Source organism: Phaenicophaeus curvirostris, unplaced genomic scaffold, assembly GCF_032191515.1.
Source record: "Phaenicophaeus curvirostris isolate KB17595 unplaced genomic scaffold, BPBGC_Pcur_1.0 scaffold_175, whole genome shotgun sequence".
NCBI classification, from domain to species: domain Eukaryota; kingdom Metazoa; phylum Chordata; class Aves; order Cuculiformes; family Cuculidae; genus Phaenicophaeus; species Phaenicophaeus curvirostris.
Window position 1 is genome coordinate 81,195 of NW_027206795.1, and position 18,189 is coordinate 99,383.

General features: G+C 59.8%; 2 protein-coding genes across 3 annotated transcripts in view; both read left to right on the top strand.

Annotated features, from left to right (window-relative positions):
* LOC138734733 (putative lipid scramblase CLPTM1) overlaps window positions 1-18,189 on the top strand; it is an 85,365-nt gene that overhangs the window by 23,774 nt on the left and 43,402 nt on the right. The window lies entirely within an intron of this gene.
* The window catches only part of SYMPK (symplekin scaffold protein), a 42,137-nt gene continuing 23,991 nt past the window's right edge, over window positions 44-18,189 (top strand). The window contains exons 1-9 of one of the 2 annotated variants that reach the window (XM_069882516.1): window positions 44-92; window positions 2,396-2,494; window positions 3,497-3,562; window positions 3,651-3,704; window positions 7,124-7,197; window positions 8,275-8,401; window positions 9,223-9,472; window positions 11,965-12,135; window positions 16,634-16,873. In XM_069882516.1, the coding sequence (XP_069738617.1) occupies window positions 2,399-2,494; window positions 3,497-3,562; window positions 3,651-3,704; window positions 7,124-7,197; window positions 8,275-8,401; window positions 9,223-9,472; window positions 11,965-12,135; window positions 16,634-16,873 (1,078 nt within the window). In that variant the 5' untranslated portion in view covers window positions 44-92; window positions 2,396-2,398. Of the gene's footprint in view, window positions 93-2,377; window positions 2,495-3,496; window positions 3,563-3,650; window positions 3,705-7,123; window positions 7,198-8,274; window positions 8,402-9,222; window positions 9,473-11,964; window positions 12,136-16,633; window positions 16,874-18,189 lie in introns of both variants that reach the window. The other variant, XM_069882517.1, reaches the window with a different exon arrangement.

Below are 18,189 nucleotides of genomic sequence, written 5' to 3' on the forward strand. Positions count from 1 at the left end.
CCCCCCCGCTTCCGGAGGCTCCCGGAAGCGCCGCCTCGTGACGTCACGGCGCATGCGCAGAGGCGGGAGGAGCCGCGGCCGCGCGGGAGGAGGTTTTGGGGGGGGGAACCCTATAGGGGCTATAGGGGGGGCTATAGGGGCTCTTTAGGGGCTATAGGGGCTCTATAGAGGCTACAGGAGCTCTATAGAGGCTATAGGAGACTTTATAGGGCCTCTATAGGGGGCTGTATAGGGGCTATAGAGAGCTTTATAGGGCCTCTATAGGGGGTTTTCTAAAGGGTTCTATAGGGGCGTCTATAGAGGCTATAGGAGCTCTATAGGGGCCATCGGGGGGGTAGGGGGTCCCTGTAGGGGCCATAGTGGGCTCTATAAAGGGCTCCGTAGGGGTAATGGGGCCTCTATAGGGGGATCTATAGGGGGTTTAGGGGGGGTCTGTAGGGGGGTCTATAGGGGACTCTATAGGGACTGTAGGGGGGGCTCTATAGGGGGCCGTAGAGGGGGCAAGAGGGGCTCTATAGGGGCCATGGGGGGGCTCTATAGGGGGTTCGGGGGGGGGCATAGGGGGCCCTATGGGGTGTCTATAGGAGGTTCTATAGGGGCCTCTTTAGGAAGCTCAGTAGGGGGGTCTAGAGACTATAGGGGTCATGGGGGCTCTGTAGGGGACTCTGGGGGGGCAAGAGGGGCTCTATACGCGTTATATGGGAGCTCTATGGGGGGCTCTGTAGGGGACCCTATAGGGGACTCTATAGGGGCTGTCGGGGGGCAAGAGGGGCTCTCTGGGGGTTCTATGGGAGCTCTATAGGGGGCACTATGGGAGGGCTCTATAGGGGCCATTGTGGGCTCTATAGGGGCCGTAGGGGGGGGCATAGGGGCTCTGTGGGGGTCTCTATAGGAGGCTGTATGGGGGTCTCTGTAGGGGACTCTTTGGGGAGCTGTATAGGGGGCTTTAGGGGCTCTATAGGAGCCATAGGGGACTCTATACGGAGCTCTATAGGGGGCTTTATGGGGGGGTTCTGTAGGGGCCATAGGGAACTCTATGGGGGGGCAAGAGGGGCTCTGTAGGGGACTCTATAGGGAGCTCTATAGGAGCCATAGGGGGCTTTATGGGGGGGGCTCTATAGGGGACTCTATGGGGGGGCAAGAGGCGTTCTGTAGGGGACTCTATAGGGGCCATAGGGGGCTTTACGGGGTGGGCAAGAGGGGCTCTTTAGGGGACTCTATAGGGAGCTCCATAGGGGGCTTTAAGGGGGGGCTCTATAGGGGCCATAGGGGGCTCTGTAGGGAGCTCTATAGGGGCCGTAGGGGGCTTTATGGGGGGGGTTCTATATGGGGGGCAAGAGGGGCTCTGTAGGGAACTCTATAGGGAGCACTATAGGAGCCATAGGGGGCTTTATTGGGGGGGGCTCTATAGGGGCCATAGGGGGCTCTATAGAGACCATGGAGGGGCATAGGGGGCACTAGGAGCTCTAAAGGGTTATAGTTGGGGCTCTATAGGAGGTTCTATGAGGGCTCTGTAGGGGGCTTTATGGGGGGGGCTCTCTAGGGGGTTCTATGAGGGCTCTTTAGGGGGCTCTATAGGGGCCATAGGGGGCTCTATGGGGGGCTCTAAGGGCTCTATAGGGGCTATGGAGGCTCTGTAGGGGCCATAGGGGCTCTATGGGGGGGCTCTAAGGGCTCTATAGGGGCTATGGGGGCTCTAGGGGCTCTGTAGGGGCCGTACGGGGCTCTATGGGGGGCTCTAAGGGCTCTATAGGGGCTATGGGGGCTCTGTAGGGGCCGTACGGGGCTCTATGGGGGGCTCTAAGGGCTCTATAGGGGCTATGGGGGCTCTGTAGGGGCCATAGGGGCTCTATGGGGGGCTCTAAGGGCTCTATAGGGGCTTTGGGGGCTCTAGGGGGGGCTCTGGGGGCTCTATGGGGGGCTCAATAAGGGGTTCAGTGGGGGCTCTATAGGGGCCATAGGGGGCTCTATAGAGATCATGGGGGGGCATAGGGGGCACTAGGAGCTCTATAGGGTTATAGGTGGGGCTCTCTAGGGGGTTCTATGAGGGCTCTGTAGGGGGCTCTATAGGGGCCGTAGGGGGCTTTATGGGGGGGGCTCTGTAGGGGCCACAGGGGGCTCTCTAGGGGCTCTCTAGGAGGTTCTATGAGGGCTCTGTAAGGGGCTCTATAGGGGCCGTAGGGGGCTTTTTGGGGGGGGCTCCATAGGGGCCACAGGGGGCTCTCTAGGGGGTTCTATGAGGGCTCTGTAGGGGGCTCTATAGGGGCCGTAGGGGGCTTTATGGGGGGGGGCTCTCTAGGGGGTTCTATGAGGGCTCTATAGGGGCCATAGGGGGCTCTATGGGGGGTTCAAGGGGGGCTCTATAGGGTCTCTATAGGTGCTGGTGTCCCCCCAGGCCATGGCGGGGTTGGGGGGCTCCGAGGGCCCCAGCGTCGCCTCCCAGTTCTTCAGCGAGGACGAGGGCGGCTGCGACGGGGGCGCCACCTCCGAGAGGGTCAGCGATCCACTGGGATCCACTGGGAAGTGGGGGGCTGGGATCGGGGGGGGGAAGGGGGGCTGAGATCCGTTGGGACAGTCGGGGCTGGGATCCACTGAGGGGGGGGGGCGCGCGTGCACGCGACTGGGATCCACTGGGAAATTGGGGGCTGGGATCCACTGGGGGGACTGGGATCCATTGGGAAATGGGGGACTGGGATCCACTGGGGGCTGGATGGGGGGCAGGGTCAGGGATCCACTGGGGGGGTGACTGGGATCCATGGGGAGGGAGGACAGGGATAGGGACTGGGATCCACTGGGAGGGGGTGGGATCCACTGGGGGTGGGTGGGATGGGGACTGGGATCCACAGGGAGGGGGACAGGGATGGGGACTGGGATCCACGGAGGGGAGGATGGGGACTGGGATCCACTGGGGGGAGCTGGGATCCACAGGGGGGGCTGGGATCCACTGGGAGGGGGGGACATGGATGGGTTCTGGGATCCACGGAGAGGAGGGCTGGGGACTGGGATCCACTGGGAGGGGGGCATGGTTGGGGACTGGGATCCACTGGGGGGAGCTGGGATCCGGGGGGGGGGGAATGTGGACTGGGGTCCACTGGGAGGGGGACAGGGATGGGGACTGGGATCCACTGGGGGGAGCTGGGATCCATGGGGGGGTGGGATGGGGACTGGGATCCACTGGGAGGGAGGCATGGATGGGGACTGGGATCCACTGGGGGGGGCTGGGATCCACTGAGAGGGGGAGATGGGGCCTGGAATCCACTGGGGGGAGAAGAAGGGAACTGGGATCCACTGGGGGGGACACAGAGACTGGGATCCACTGGGGGGGAAGAGGAAGGGAACTGGGATCCAAAGAGGGGAAGGGGAAGGGAACTGGGGTCCACTGGGGGGGGAGGAACAGGACAGGGACTGGGATCCACTTTGGGGGGGTGGGGGGCTCCGAGGGTCCCCGGAATCTACTGGATTCCTAGCTCCAACCCCCCCTTGTCCCCCTGCTAAGGTGGTCGAGCTCCTCAACCAGGCGGCTCTGATCAGCAGCGACGCCAAGATCAACGTCCTCAAGCAGGTGGGGGTCCGTCCGTCCCCCCCCAGTGTCCGTCTGTCCCCCCGCCCCGCGTCCCTCTGTCCCCACGACCGTGTCCCTCTGTCCCCAGGTGCAGGAGTTGATCATCAACAAGGATCCCACCTTGCTCGACAACTTCTTGGATGTGAGATTTGGGGGTTGAGGTGGATCTGGAGGGGGTTGAGGTGGATCTGGGGGGGGTTGAGGTGGATCTGGAGGGGGTTTAAGGGGATCTAGAGGGGTTGAGGTGGATCTAGGGGGGGTTCAGGTGGATCTGGGGGGGCTTTAGGTGGATCGGGGGGGGTTTGGTGGATCTGGAGGGGGTTTAGGTGGATCTGGGGGGTGTTGAGGTGGATCAGGAGGGAGTTTAGGTGGATCTCGGGGGGTTAGGTGGATCTGGAGGGGATTTAGGTGGATCTGGAGGAGGGTTGAGGTGGATCTGGAGGGGATTTAGGTGGATCTGGACGGGGGTTAGGTGGATCTGGGAGGGGTTGAGGTGGATCTGGGGGGGGTTGAGGTGGATCAGGAGGGGGTTGAGGTGGATCTGGAGGGGGATTTGTGTGGATCTGGAGGGGGTTTAGGTGGATCCGGGGGGGGTTTAGGTGGATCCGGGGGGGGTTTGGTGGATCTGGGGGGGGTTGAGGTGGATCTGGGGGGGGTTGAGGTGGATCTGGAGGGGATTGAGGTGGATCTGGGGGGGCTTTAGGTGGATCTGGAGGGGCTTTAGGTGGATCTGGAGGGGCTTTAGGTGGATCTGGGGGGGGTTAGGTGGATCTGGGGGGGGTTAGGTGGATCTGGAGGGGCTTTAGGTAGATCTGGGGGGGGTTAGGTGGATCTGGGGGGGGTTAGGTGGATCTGGAGGGGATTTAGGTGGATCTGGAGGAGGGTTGAGGTGGATGTGGAGGGGATTTAGGTGGATCTGGACGGGGGTTAGGTGGATCTGCGGGGGGTTGAGGTGGATCTGGGAGGGGTTGAGGTGGATCTGGGGGGGGTTGAGGTGGATCAGGAGGGGGTTGAGGTGGATCTGGAGGGGGGTTTGTGTGGATCTGGAGGGGGTTTAGGTGGATCTGGAGGGGGTTTAGGTGGATCTGGAGGGGGTTTAGGTGGATCTGGAGGGGGGTTTGTGTGGATCTGGAGGGGGTTTAGGTGGATCTGGAGGGGGTTTAGGTGGATCTGGGGGGGTTGAGGTGGATCAGGAGGGGGTTGAGGTGGATCTGGAGGGGGGTTTGTGTGGATCTGGAGGGGGTTTAGGTGGATCTGGAGGGGGTTTAGGTGGATCTGGAGGGGGTTTAGGTGGATCCGGGGGGGGTTTGGTGGATCCGGGGGGGGTTGAGGTGGATCTGGAGGGGGTTTAGGTGGATCTGGAGGGGCTTTAGGTGGATCTGGAGGGGCTTTAGGTGGATCTGGGGGGGCTTTAGGTGGATCTGGGGGGGGTTAGGTGGATCTGGGGGGGGTTAGGTGGATCTGGAGGGGCTTTAGGTAGATCTGGGGGGGGTTAGGTGGATCTGGGGGGGGGTTAGGTGGATCTGGAGGGGATTTAGGTGGATCTGGAGGAGGGTTGAGGTGGATCTGGGAGGGGTTGAGGTGGATCAGGGGGGGGTTGAGGTGGATCAGGAGGGGGTTGAGGTGGATCTGGGGGGGTTGAGGTGGATCAGGAGGGGGTTGAGGTGGATCTGGAGGGGGGTTTGTGTGGATCTGGAGGGGGTTTAGGTGGATCTGGAGGAGGGTTGAGGTGGATCTGGAGGGGATTTAGGTGGATCTGGACGGGGGTTAGGTGGATCTGGGAGGGGTTGAGGTGGATCTGGGGGGGGTTGAGGTGGATCAGGAGGGGGTTGAGGTGGATCTGGAGGGGGATTTGTGTGGATCTGGAGGGGGTTTAGGTGGATCCGGGGGGGGTTTAGGTGGATCCGGGGGGGGTTTGGTGGATCTGGGGGGGGTTGAGGTGGATCTGGGGGGGGTTGAGGTGGATCTGGAGGGGGTTGAGGTGGATCTGGGGGGGCTTTAGGTGGATCTGGAGGGGCTTTAGGTGGATCTGGAGGGGCTTTAGGTGGATCTGGGGGGGGTTAGGTGGATCTGGGGGGGGTTAGGTGGATCTGGAGGGGCTTTAGGTAGATCTGGGGGGGGTTAGGTGGATCTGGGGGGGGTTAGGTGGATCTGGAGGGGATTTAGGTGGATCTGGAGGAGGGTTGAGGTGGATGTGGAGGGGATTTAGGTGGATCTGGACGGGGGTTAGGTGGATCTGCGGGGGGTTGAGGTGGATCTGGGAGGGGTTGAGGTGGATCTGGGGGGGGTTGAGGTGGATCAGGAGGGGGTTGAGGTGGATCTGGAGGGGGGTTTGTGTGGATCTGGAGGGGGTTTAGGTGGATCTGGAGGGGGTTTAGGTGGATCTGGAGGGGGTTTAGGTGGATCTGGAGGGGGGTTTGTGTGGATCTGGAGGGGGTTTAGGTGGATCTGGAGGGGGTTTAGGTGGATCTGGGGGGGTTGAGGTGGATCAGGAGGGGGTTGAGGTGGATCTGGAGGGGGGTTTGTGTGGATCTGGAGGGGGTTTAGGTGGATCTGGAGGGGGTTTAGGTGGATCTGGAGGGGGTTTAGGTGGATCCGGGGGGGGTTTGGTGGATCCGGGGGGGGTTGAGGTGGATCTGGAGGGGGTTTAGGTGGATCTGGAGGGGCTTTAGGTGGATCTGGAGGGGCTTTAGGTGGATCTGGGGGGGCTTTAGGTGGATCTGGGGGGGGTTAGGTGGATCTGGGGGGGGTTAGGTGGATCTGGAGGGGCTTTAGGTAGATCTGGGGGGGGTTAGGTGGATCTGGGGGGGGGTTAGGTGGATCTGGAGGGGATTTAGGTGGATCTGGAGGAGGGTTGAGGTGGATCTGGGAGGGGTTGAGGTGGATCAGGGGGGGGTTGAGGTGGATCAGGAGGGGGTTGAGGTGGATCTGGGGGGGTTGAGGTGGATCAGGAGGGGGTTGAGGTGGATCTGGAGGGGGGTTTGTGTGGATCTGGAGGGGGTTTAGGTGGATCTGGAGGAGGGTTGAGGTGGATCTGGAGGGGATTTAGGTGGATCCGGGGGGGGTTGAGGTGGATCTGGGGGGGGTTGAGGTGGATCTGGAGGGACTTTAGGTGGATCTGGGGGGGCTTTAGGTGGATCTGGGGCGGGGTTAGGTGGATCTGGGGCGGGGTTAGGTGGATCTGGAGGGGCTTTAGGTAGATCTGGGGGGGGGTTAGGTGGATCTGGGGGGGGGTTAGGTGGATCTGGAGGGGGTTGAGGTGGATCTGGGGGGGTTGAGGTGGATCTGGGGGGGATTTAGGTGGATCTGGAGGGGGGGATTTAGGTGGATCTAGAGGGGGGTTAGGTGGATCTCGGGGGGGTTGAGGTGGATCTGGGGGGGGTTGAGGTGGATCTGGGGGGGGTAGGTGGATCTGGGGGGGGTTTAGGTGGATCTGGGGGGGGTTTAGGTGGATCTGGGGTGGGTAGGTGGATCTGGGGGGGGTTGAGGTGGATCTGGGGTGGGTAGGTGGATCTGGGGGGGGTTTAGGTGGATCCTGAGCCCCCCCACTCCTTTTCCCAGGAGATCATCGCCTTCCAAGTGGATAAATCCATTGAGGTCCGCAAGTTCGTGGTGGGCTTCATCGAGGAGGCCTGGTAAGAGGGTCCCACCATGTCGTCTTGGGGTCCCACCGTGGTTCTTCGAGGTTCTAGTATGTTTCTTTGGGGTCTCTCTGTGGCTTTTTGGGGTCCCACCGTGGGTTTTTGGGCTTCTTCAATGGATTTTTGAGATTCTTCCATGGGTTTTTGAGGTCCCCCCGTGTCTTTTTGGATTCTACTATGGTTTTTGGGGGTTCTACCATGTTTTTTGAGGTCCCACCGTTGCTTTTTGGGGGTCCCACTGTGTGTTTTTGGGGTCCCACCATGTCTTTTTGGATTTTACCATGGTTTTTTGGGGTTCTTCCGTATTTATTGGGGGTCCTACCATGTCCTTTTGGGATCCCACCATGTTTTTCTGAGGTCCCACTATGTTTTTCTGGGGTCCCACCATGGGTTTTGGAGGTTCTCCCATGGTTTTTTGAGGTTCTATTATGTGGTTTTGGGGTCCCACTGTGTCATTTTGAGGTTCTTCCATGTCTTTTTGAAGTTCTTCCATGTCTTTTTGAGGTTCTTCCATGTGTTTTTGAGGTTCTTCCATATATTTTTGGGCTCCTACCATGTGTTTTTGAGGTCCTACCATGTTTTTTAGAGGTCCCAATGTGGCTTTTTTGAGTTCCACCATGTGTTTTTGAAGTTCTAGTCTGGGGTTTTGAGGTTCTCCCATGGTTTTTTGAGGTTCTATCATGTGGTTTTGGGGTCCCACCGTGTCTTTTTGGGGTCCTGCCATGTCTTTTAGGTCCCCGCCATGTCTTTATGGGGTCCCACCGTGTGTCTTTGAGGTCCTTCCATGTTTTTTTGAGCTTTTTCCATATTTTTTGGGGTCCCACCGTGTCTTTTTGGGGTCCCACCGTGTCTTTTTGGGGTCCCATGGTGGCTTTTTGAGGTTCTACCATGTTTTTTTGAGGTTCTACCATGTTTTTTTGAGGTTCTACCTCGAATTTTTGAGGTTCTACTATGTTTTTTTGAGGTTCTACCATGGCTTTTTGGGGTCCCACCATGAGGAGATGTGGGTTTGGGGGGTCCCTGCGTGTGGCTGCCCTGCTAAAATCCATATTTCCTTCCCTTCTCCTATAGCAAGAGGGACATCGAGCTGCTCCTCAAGCTGGTCGCCAACCTCAACATGCTCCTCAAGGATGAGAACGTCAACGTGGTGAAGAAAGCCATCCTGACCATGACCCAGCTCCACCGCGTGGCCCTGCAGGTTTGGGGGGCGCCTATAGGGGCTGGGGGGCACCTGTAGGGCCTGGGGGTCACCTATAGAGCCAGGAGAACACCCGTAGGGACACCCAGTGAGAACATCAAGGTGGTGGATCAAGCCATGTTGACCATGACCCAGTAACATAGAATGGTTCTATGGGTTTGGTGGTTCCTATAGGGGTTGTAGGGCACCTATAGGGGCTGTGGGAGATCTCTGGGGACTTGGGGGTCACTTATAGGGCCTGAGATGACCTATAGAGCCAGGAGAACACCCATAGGAACACCCAGTAAGAACATCAAGGTGGTGGATCAAGCCATTGTGACAATGATCTGGTTGCATAGGGTGGTTCTACGGGTTTGGTGGCTCCCGTAGGGACTCGGGGGGCACCTATAGGGGTTGTGGGTCACCTATAGGGCCTGAGATCACCTATAGAGCCAGGAGAACACCTGTAGGAGCATCCAGTGAGAACATCAAGGTGCTGGATCAAGCCATCTTGGCCATGACCCAGTAACATAGAGTGGTTCTACGGGTTTGGTGGCTCCTGTAGGGACTAAGGGGGCACCTATAGGGGCTGTGGGGGATCTCTGGGGACTTGGGGGTCACCTATAGGGCCTGAGATGACTTATAGAGCCAGGAGAACACCCATAGGAGCATCCAATGAGAACATCGAGGTGGTGGATCAAGCCATCTTGGCCATGACCCAGTAACATAGGGTGGTTCTACGGGTTTGGTGGCCTCTATAGGGGTTGTAGGGCACCTACAGGGGCTGGGGGGGATCTGTAGGGGCTGGGAGGGTTTGTGGTTTAAGCCCCGGGTGGCCGCAGTGGATGGTGAAGTCGAAGACGATGAGCGAGCTGCAGGAGGCCTGCTGGGACATGATGTCGGCCATGGCCGGGGACATCATCCTCCTGCTGGACTCGGACAACGACGGGATCCGCACTCACGCCATCAAGTTCGTCGAGGGCCTCATCATCACCCTGTCCCCTCGCCTCCCCGACTCCGACGTCCCCAAGCGCCACGAGAACGACATCAGCCTCGACAGGATCCCCCGAGACCACCCCTACATCAAATACGGTCGGGACCCCGGGGTGATAGGAGGGGGTTTTGGGGTGATAGGAGGGGGTTGGGGTGATAGGAGGGGGTTATGGGGTGATAGGAAGGGGTTTTGGGGTGCTGAGATGGGTTATTGGGGTGATAGGAGGGGGTTATGGGGTGATAAGAGGGGGTTATGGGGTGATAAGAGGGGGTTATGGGGTGATAGGAGGGGGTTTTGGGGTGATACGAGGTGGTTATGGGGTGATAGGGGGGGTTATGGGCTGATAGGGGGTTATGGGCTGATAGGAGGGGGTTATGGGGTGATAGGAGGGGGTTATGGGGTGATACGAGGTGGTTATGGGGTGATAGGGGGGGTTATGGGCTGATAGGGGGTTTTGGGCTGATAGGAGGGGGTTATGGGGTGATATGGGGGGGTTATGGGGTGATAGGAGGGGGTTTTGGGGTGATATGGGGGGGTTTTGGGGTGATAGGAGGGGGTTTTGGGGTGATAGGAGGGGGTTATGGGGTGATAGGAGGGGGTTTGGGGTGATAGGAGGGGGTTTTGGGGTGATAGGAAGGGGTTTTGGGGTGATATGGGGGGGTTATGGGGTGATATGGAGGTGGTTGGGGTAATAGGAGGGGGTTTTGGGGTGATAGGAAGGGGTTTTGGAGTGATAGGATGGGGTTTTGGGGTGATAGGAGGGGGTTGGGGTGATAGGAGGGGGTTATGGGGTGATATGGGGGGGTTATGGGGTGATAGGAGTGGGTTTTGGAGTGATAGGAAGGGGTTTTGGAGTGATAGGAGGGGGTTTTGGGGTGATAGGAGGGGGTTATGGGGTGATAGGAGGGGGTTTTGGGGTGATATGGGGGGGTTTTGGGGTGATAGGAGGGGGTTTTGGGGTGATAGGAAGGGGTTTTGGGGTGATATGGGGGGGTTATGGGGTGATATGGAGGTGGTTGGGGTAATAGGAGGGGGTTTTGGGGTGATAGGAAGGGGTTTTGGAGTGATAGGATGGGGTTTTGGGGTGATAGGAGGGGGTTGGGGTGATAGGAGGGGGTTGGGGTGATAGGAGGGGGTTATGGGGTGATATGGGGGGGTTATGGGATGATAGGAGGGGGTTTTGGGGTGATAGGAGGTGGTTATGGGGTGATACGGGGGGGTTTTGGGGTGATACGGGGGGGTTCGGGTGATAGGAGGGGCTTATGGAGTGATAGGAGGTGGTTATGGGGTGATAAGGGGGGTTGGGGTGCTGAGATGGGTTGTTGGGGTGCTGGACTGGCTTATGGGGTGATATGGGGGGGTTATGGGGTGATATGGGGGGGTTATGGGGTGATATGGGGGGGTTCTGGGGTGATAGGAGGTGGTTTTGGGGTGATACGGGGTGGTTATGGGGTTATATGGGGGCTTATGGAGTGATATGATATGTTTTTGGGGTGATGTGAGATGGTTTTGGGGTGATATGGGAGGGTTTTGGGGTGATAGGGGGTTTGGGGTGCTGGACTGGGTTATGGCTGTGTGATTTTGGGGTCTCTCTGATTTTGGGGTCTCTCTGATTTTGGGGTCTGTGTTTTTGAGGTGTCTGTGTTTTTGGGGTCCCTGTGTTTGGGGTCCCTCTGATTGGGGGGTCCCTGTGTTTCGGGGTGTCTGTGATTTGGGGGTCCCTGTGTTTTCGGGATCCCTCTGATTTGGGGTGTCTGTGATTTGGGGGTCCCTGTGTTTTCGGGGTCCCTCTGATTTGGGGGTGTCTGTGTTTTGGGGTCCCTCTGATTTGGGGGTCCCTGTGTTTTCGGGGTCCCTCTGATTTGGGGTGTCTGTGTTTTCGGGGTGTCTGTGTTTCGGGGTCCCTCTGATTTGGGGGTCCCTCTGATTTGGGGTCCCTCTGATTTGGGGTCCCTGTGTTTTCGGGGTGTCTGTGTTTTGGGGTCCCTGTGTTCGGGGTCCCTCTGATTTGGGGGTCCCTCTGATTTGGGGGTGTCTGTGTTTTTGGGGTCCTAGTGTTTTGGGGTCCCTCTGATTTGGGGTCCCTGTGTTTTCGGGGCCCCTGTGTTCGGGGTCCCTGTGTTTCGGGGTCCCTGTGTTTTCAGGGTCCCTCTGATTGGGGGTCCCTGGTTTCGGGGTCCCTGTGTTTTCGGGGTCCCTGTGTTTTGGGGTCCCTGTGTTCGGGGTCCCTCTGATTTGGGGGTCCCTGTGTTTCGGGGTCCCTGTGTTCGGGGTCCCTCTGATTGGGGGTCTGTGTTTTCGCGGTCCCTGTGTTTTCGGGGTCCCTCTGATTGGGGGTCCCTCTGATTTGGGGGTCCCTGGTTTTGGGGTCCCTCTGATTGGGGGTCTGTGTGTTTTGGGGTCTGTGTTTTCGGGGTCCCTGGTTTTGGGGTCCCTGTGTTTCGGGGTCCCTGGTTTCGGGGTCCCTGTGTTTTCGGGGTCCCTCTGACTGGGGGTCCCTGTGTTTCGGGGTCCCTGTGTTCGGGGTCCCTGTGTTCGGGGTCCCTGGTTCGGGGTCCCTCTGACTGGGGTCCGTGTTTCGGGGTGCCAGGGGCGCTGTGGGCGGAGTGCCGGGGGGCGCTGGAGCAGCTGCTGCGGTTCATGGTCCATCCCGCCATCTCCAGCATCAACCTGACGGTGGCGCTGGGCTCGCTGGCCGCCATCGCCCGCCAGCGCCCGCTCTTCATGGCCGACGTCGTCCAGGCCTACGAGACCCTGCACGGTGAGACACGGCTACCGGCCACCTCAGCCACTAGCCACCTCAGCTATCAGCCACCTCAGCCACTAGCCACCTCAGCTATCAGCCACCTCAGCTATCAGCCACCTCAGCTATCAGCCACCTCAGCTATCAGCCACCTCAGCCACTAGCCACCTCAGCCACTAGCCACCTCAGCCACTAGCCACCTCAGCCACTAGCCACCTCAGCTATCAGCCACCTCAGCCACTAGCCACCTCAGCCACTAGCCACCTCAGCCACTAGCCACCTCAGCCACTAGCCACCTCAGCTATCAGCCACCTCAGCTATCAGCCACCTCAGCTATCAGCCACCTCAGCTACTAGCCACCTCAGCTATCAGCCACCTCAGCCATCAGCCACCTCAGCTATCAGCCACCTCAGCTATCAGCCACCTCAGCTATCAGCCACCTCAGCCACTAGCCACCTCAGCCACTAGCCACCTCAGCTATCAGCCACCTCAGCCACTAGCCACCTCAGCCACTAGCCACCTCAGCTATCAGCCACCTCAGCCATCAGCCACCTCAGCCACTAGCCACCTCAGCTATCAGCCACCTGGCTACTGGGCTCCAGGGCTACTGGCCACCAGGGCTACTGGTCACTGCAGCTACTAGCCACCAGGACTACTGGTCACCACAGCTACTGGTCACCACAGCTATTAGCCACGTGGCTACTGGGCTCCATGGCTACTAGCCACCAGGGCTACTGGTCACCACAGCTACTGGTCACCTCTGCTACTGGCCACCACGGCTACTGGCCACCCAGGCTACTAGCCACCTCAGCTATTAGCCACCTGGCTACTGGGCTCCATGGCTACTAGCCCCCAGGGCTACCAGTCACCGCAGCTACTGGCCACCAGGGCTACTAGCCACCCAGCTACTGGTCACCAGGGCTACTGGCCACCCGGGCTACTGGTCACCTCAGCCACTAGCCACCTGGCTACTGGGCTCCACAGCTACTAGCCACCAGGGCTACTGGTCACCGCAGCTACTAGCCACCTTGGCTACTAGCCACCCAGCTACTGGTCACCTCGGCTACTGGTCACCACAGCTACTGGTCACCACAGCTACTAGCCATCTCAGCTACTAGCCATCTCAGCTACTAGCCACGTGGCTACTGGTCACCTCAGCTACTGGTCACCAGGGCTACTGGTCACCAGGGCTACTGGTCACCTCAGCTACTGGTCACTAGGGCTACTAGCCGCCAGGGCTACTGGTCACCAGGGCTACTGGTCGCCAGGGCTACTGGTCACCAGGGCTACTGGTCACCCTGGCTACTGGTCACCAGGGCTACTAGCCGCCAGGGCTACTGGTCACCGCGGCTACTGGTCACCGCAGCTACTAGCCATCTCAGCTACTAGCCACGTGGCTACTGGTCACCTCAGCTACTGGTCACCTCGGCTACTGGTCACCACAGGTACTAGCCACGTGGCTACTGGTCACCTCGGCTACTGGTCACCACAGCTACTAGCCACCTTGGCTACTGGTCACCTCAGGTACTGGTCACCACAGGTGACCATCTCAGCTACTAGCCACGTGGCTACTGGTCACCTCGGCTACTGGTCACCAGGGCTACTGGTCACCACAGCTATTAGCCACCTCAGCTACTAGCCACCTGGCTACTGGGTTCCATGGCTACTAGCCACCAGGGCTACGAGTCACCGTGACTAGCAGTCACCACAGCTACTGGCCACCAGGGCTACTAGCCACCAGGGCTACTGGTCACCTCAGCCACTAGCCACCAGGGCTACTAGCTGCCAGAGCTACTGGTCACCTCGGCTACTAGCCACCCGGCTACTGGTTTCCTTGGCTACTAGACTCCGCAGCTACTGGTCACCTCGGCTGTTAGGCTCCGCGGCTACTGGGCTCCACGGCTACTAGCCACTGTGGCTGCTAGGCTCCATGGCTATTAGGCTCCACGGCTACTGGTCGCCTTGGCTACTGGGTTCTGTGGCTACTGGGAGAGGGAGGGGGTAGTCCCCTCCAGTAGCCCCCTCCCTCTCCCAGTGGCCACATCCCATTCCTGGTAGCCACATCCCATTCCTGGTAGCCACCTCTCACTCTCATTGCTCCCTTGGAATCCCTGAGCTCTCAGTGGCCACATCCCATTCCTGGTAGCCACCTCCTGCTCCCGGTAGCCACATCCCATTCCTGGTAGCCGCATCCTATTCCCAGTGGTCACCTCCCGCTCCCATTGCTCGCTTGGAATCCCTGAGCTCCCAGTGGCCACATCCCATTCCTGGTAGCCACCTCCTGCTCCTGGTAGCCACATCCCATTCCCGGTAGCCACATCCCATTTCTGGTAGCCACCTCCTGCTCCCATTGCTTGCTTGGAATCCCTGAGCTCCCAGTAGCCCCCTCCCTGTCCCAGCAGCCCCTCCCTCTCCCAGTAGCCACATCCCATTCCTGGTAGCCACATCCTGCTCCCAGTGGCCACATCCCCCTCCCACTGAGGGTCTGGAATCCCTGAGCTCCCAGTAGCCACCTCCTGGTCCCAGTGGCCACATCCCATTCCTGGTGGCCACCTCCCGCTCCCATTGCTCCCTTGGAATCCCTGAGCTCCCAGTAGCCACATCCCTCTCCCAGTGGCCACATCCCATTCCCACTGAGAGTCTGGAATCCCTGAGCTCCCAGTGGCCACGTCCCATTCCTGGTAGCCGCATCCCATTCCTGGTAGCCACCGCCTGCTCCTGGTAGCCACATCCCATTTCTGGTAGCCACATTGTATTTCTTGTAGCCACCTCCCACTCTCATTGCTCGCTTGGAATCCCTGAGCTCCCAGTAGCCCCCTCCCACTCCCATTGAGAGTCTGGAATCCCTGAGCTCCCAGTGGCCACATCCCATTCCCGGTAGCCACCTCCTGCTCCCATTGCTCGCTTGGAATCCCTGAGCTCCCAGTGGCCACATCCCATTCCTGGTAGCCACATCCCACTCCCACTAGAAGTTTGGAGTCTCAGCTCCTAGTAGCCACATCCCAGTCCCAGTGGCCACATCCCATTCCCGGTAGCCACATCCCATTCCTGGTAGCCACCTCCCGCTCCCTTTGCTCCCTTGGAATCCCTGAGCTCCCAGTAGCCCCCTCCCTCTCCCTGTAGCCCCCTCCCTCTCCCTGTAGCCCCCTCCCTCTCCCAGCGGCCCCTCCCTCTCCTAGTGGCCACCTCCTGCTCCCATTGAGAGTCTGGACTCTCTCAGCTCCCAGTAGTTCTCTCTCTCTCCCAGTGGCCACATCCCATTCCCGGTAGCCAAATCCCATTCCCGGTAGCCACCTCCCGCTCCCATTGCTCCCTTGGAATCCCTGAGCCCCCAGTGGCCACATCCCATTCCTGGTAGCCACATCCCATTCCTGGTGGCCACCTCCAGCTCCCGTTGCTCCCTTGGAATCCCTGAGCTCCCAGTGGCCACATCCCATTCCCGGTAGCCAAATCCCATTTCTGGTAGCCACCTCCTGCTCCCATTGAGAGTCTGGAATCCCTGAGCTCCCAGTGGCCACATCCCATTCCTGGTAGCCACATCCCACTCCCACTAGAAGTTTGGAGTCTCAGCTCCTAGTAGCCACATCCCAGTCCCAGTGGCCACATCCCATTCCCGGTAGCCACATCCCATTCCTGGTAGCCACCTCCCGCTCCCTTTGCTCCCTTGGAATCCCTGAGCTCCCAGTAGCCCCCTCCCTCTCCCAGCAGCCCCTCCCTCTCCCAGTAGCCCCCTCCCTCTCCCAGCGCCCCCTCCCTCTCCCAGTAGCCCCCTCCCTCTCCCAGTAGCCCCCTCCCTCTCCCAGCAGACCCTCCCTCTCCCAGCACCCCCTCCCTCTCCCAGTAGCCCCCTCCCTCTCCCCGTAGCCCCCTCCCTCTCCCAGCAGCCCCTCCCTCTCCCAGTGGCCACATCCCACTCCCACTGGAAGTTTGGAATCTCTGAGCTCCTAGTAGCCACATCCCAGTCCCAGTAGCCACATCCCATTCCCGGTAGCCACCTCCCGCTCCCATTGCTCCCTTGGAATCCCTGAGCCCCCAGTGGCCACATCCCATTCCTGGTAGCCACATCCCATTCCTGGTGGCCACCTCCCGCTCCCATTGCTCCCTTGGAATCCCTGAGCTCCCAGTGGCCACATCCCATTCCCGGTAGCCAAATCCCATTTCTGGTAGCCACCTCCTGCTCCCATTGAGAGTCTGGAATCCCTGAGCTCCCAGTGGCCACATCCCATTCCTGGTAGCCACATCCCACTCCCACTAGAAGTTTGGAGTCTCAGCTCCTAGTAGCCACATCCCATTCCCAGTAGCCACATCCCATTCCCGGTAGCCACATCCCATTCCTGGTGGCCACCTCCCGCTCCCATTGCTCCCTTGGAATCCCTGAGCTCCCAGCACCCCCTCCCTCTCCCCGTAGCCCCCTCCCTCTCCCAGTAGCCCCCTCCCTCTCCCCGTAGCCCCCTCCCTCTCCCAGCGCCCCCTCCCCCCCCCGGCCCTGACCGGGCTCCCCTGTCGTTGCCGGTAGCCAACCTGCCTCCGACGCTGGCCAAGTCTCAGGTGAGCAGCGTGCGCAAGAACCTGAAGCTGCACCTGCTGAGCGTGCTGCGGCACCCGGCCTCGGCCGACTTCCAGCCGCAGATCACCACGCTGCTGGGCGACCTGGGCGCCCCCCCGGCCGACATCGCCCGCTGCCTGCCCAGCGCCCGCGACGCCCGCAAGCGCCCGCGCGACGACCCCGACGCCGCCGCCAAGAAGATCAAGATGGGTGAGGGCCGAGAACTTCCTCCTGCTGGGCAGCGAGGTTCTCCTGGTGGCCATCGGGGGCCTCCCGGGGCCTTCAAGGGACAAAAATTACCTCCTGGTGGGCATCAAGGTCTTTCTGGTGGCCATCAAGGACCTCCTGGTGGTCATCAAGGTCCTCCCAGTGCCTTCAAGGGCCAAAAGGTTCCTCCTGGTGGGCATCAAGGTCTTCCTGGTGGCCATCAGGGGCCTCCCGCAGCCTTCAAGGGCCAAAAAGTACCTCTTGGTGGTCATCAAGGTTCTCCTGGTGGCCTTCAAGGTCCAAAAAGTTCCTCCTGGTGGCCATCAAGGTCTTCCTGGTGGCCATCGGGGGCCTCCCACGGCCTTCAAGGGCCAAAAGGTTCCTCCTGGTGGGCATCAGGGGCCTCCCGCAGCCTTCAAGGGCCAAAAAGTAGCTCTTGGTGGTCATCAAGGTTGTCTTGGTGGCCATCAAGGTCTTCCTGGTGGCCATCAGGGTGCTCCCGGTGCCTTCAAGGGCCAAAAGGTTCCTCCTGGTGGGCATCAAGGTCTTCCTGGTGGCCATCAGGGGCCTCCCGCGGCCTTCAAGGGCCAAAAAGTACCTCTTGGTGGTCATCAAGGTTCTCCTGGTGGCCTTCAAGGTCCAAAAAGTTCCTCCTGGTGGCCATCAAGGTCTTCCTGGTGGCCATCGGGGGCCTCCCACGGCCTTCAAGGGCCAAAAGGTTCCTCCTGGTGGGCATCAAGGTCTTCCTGGTGGCCATCAGGGGCCTCCCGCAGCCTTCAAGGGCCAAAAAGTAGCTCTTGGTGGTCATCAAGGTTGTCTTGGTGGCCATCAAGGTCTTCCTGGTGGCCATCAGGGTGCTCCCGGTGCCTTCAAGGGCCAAAAGGTTCTTCCTGGTGGTCATCAAGGTCTTCCTGGTGGCCATCACGGGCCTCCTGGTGGTCATCAAGGTTCTCTTGGTGGCCATCAGGGGCCTCCTGGTGGTCATCAAGGTTCTCCTGGTGGCCTTCAAGGTCCAAAAAGTTCCTCCTGGTGGGCATCAAGGTCTTCCTGGTGGCCATCGGGGGCCTCCCACGGCCTTCAAGGGCCAAAAGGTTCCTCCTGGTGGGCATCAAGGTCTTCCTGGTGGCCATCAGGGGCCTCCCGCGGCCTTCAAGGGCCAAAAAGTACCTCTTGGTGGTCATCAAGGTTCTCCTGGTGGCCTTCAAGGTCCAAAAAGTTCCTCCTGGTGGCCATCAAGGTCTTCCTGGTGGCCATCGGGGGCCTCCCGGGGCCTTCAAGGGCCAAAAGGTTCCTCCTGGTGGGCATCAAGGTCTTCCTGG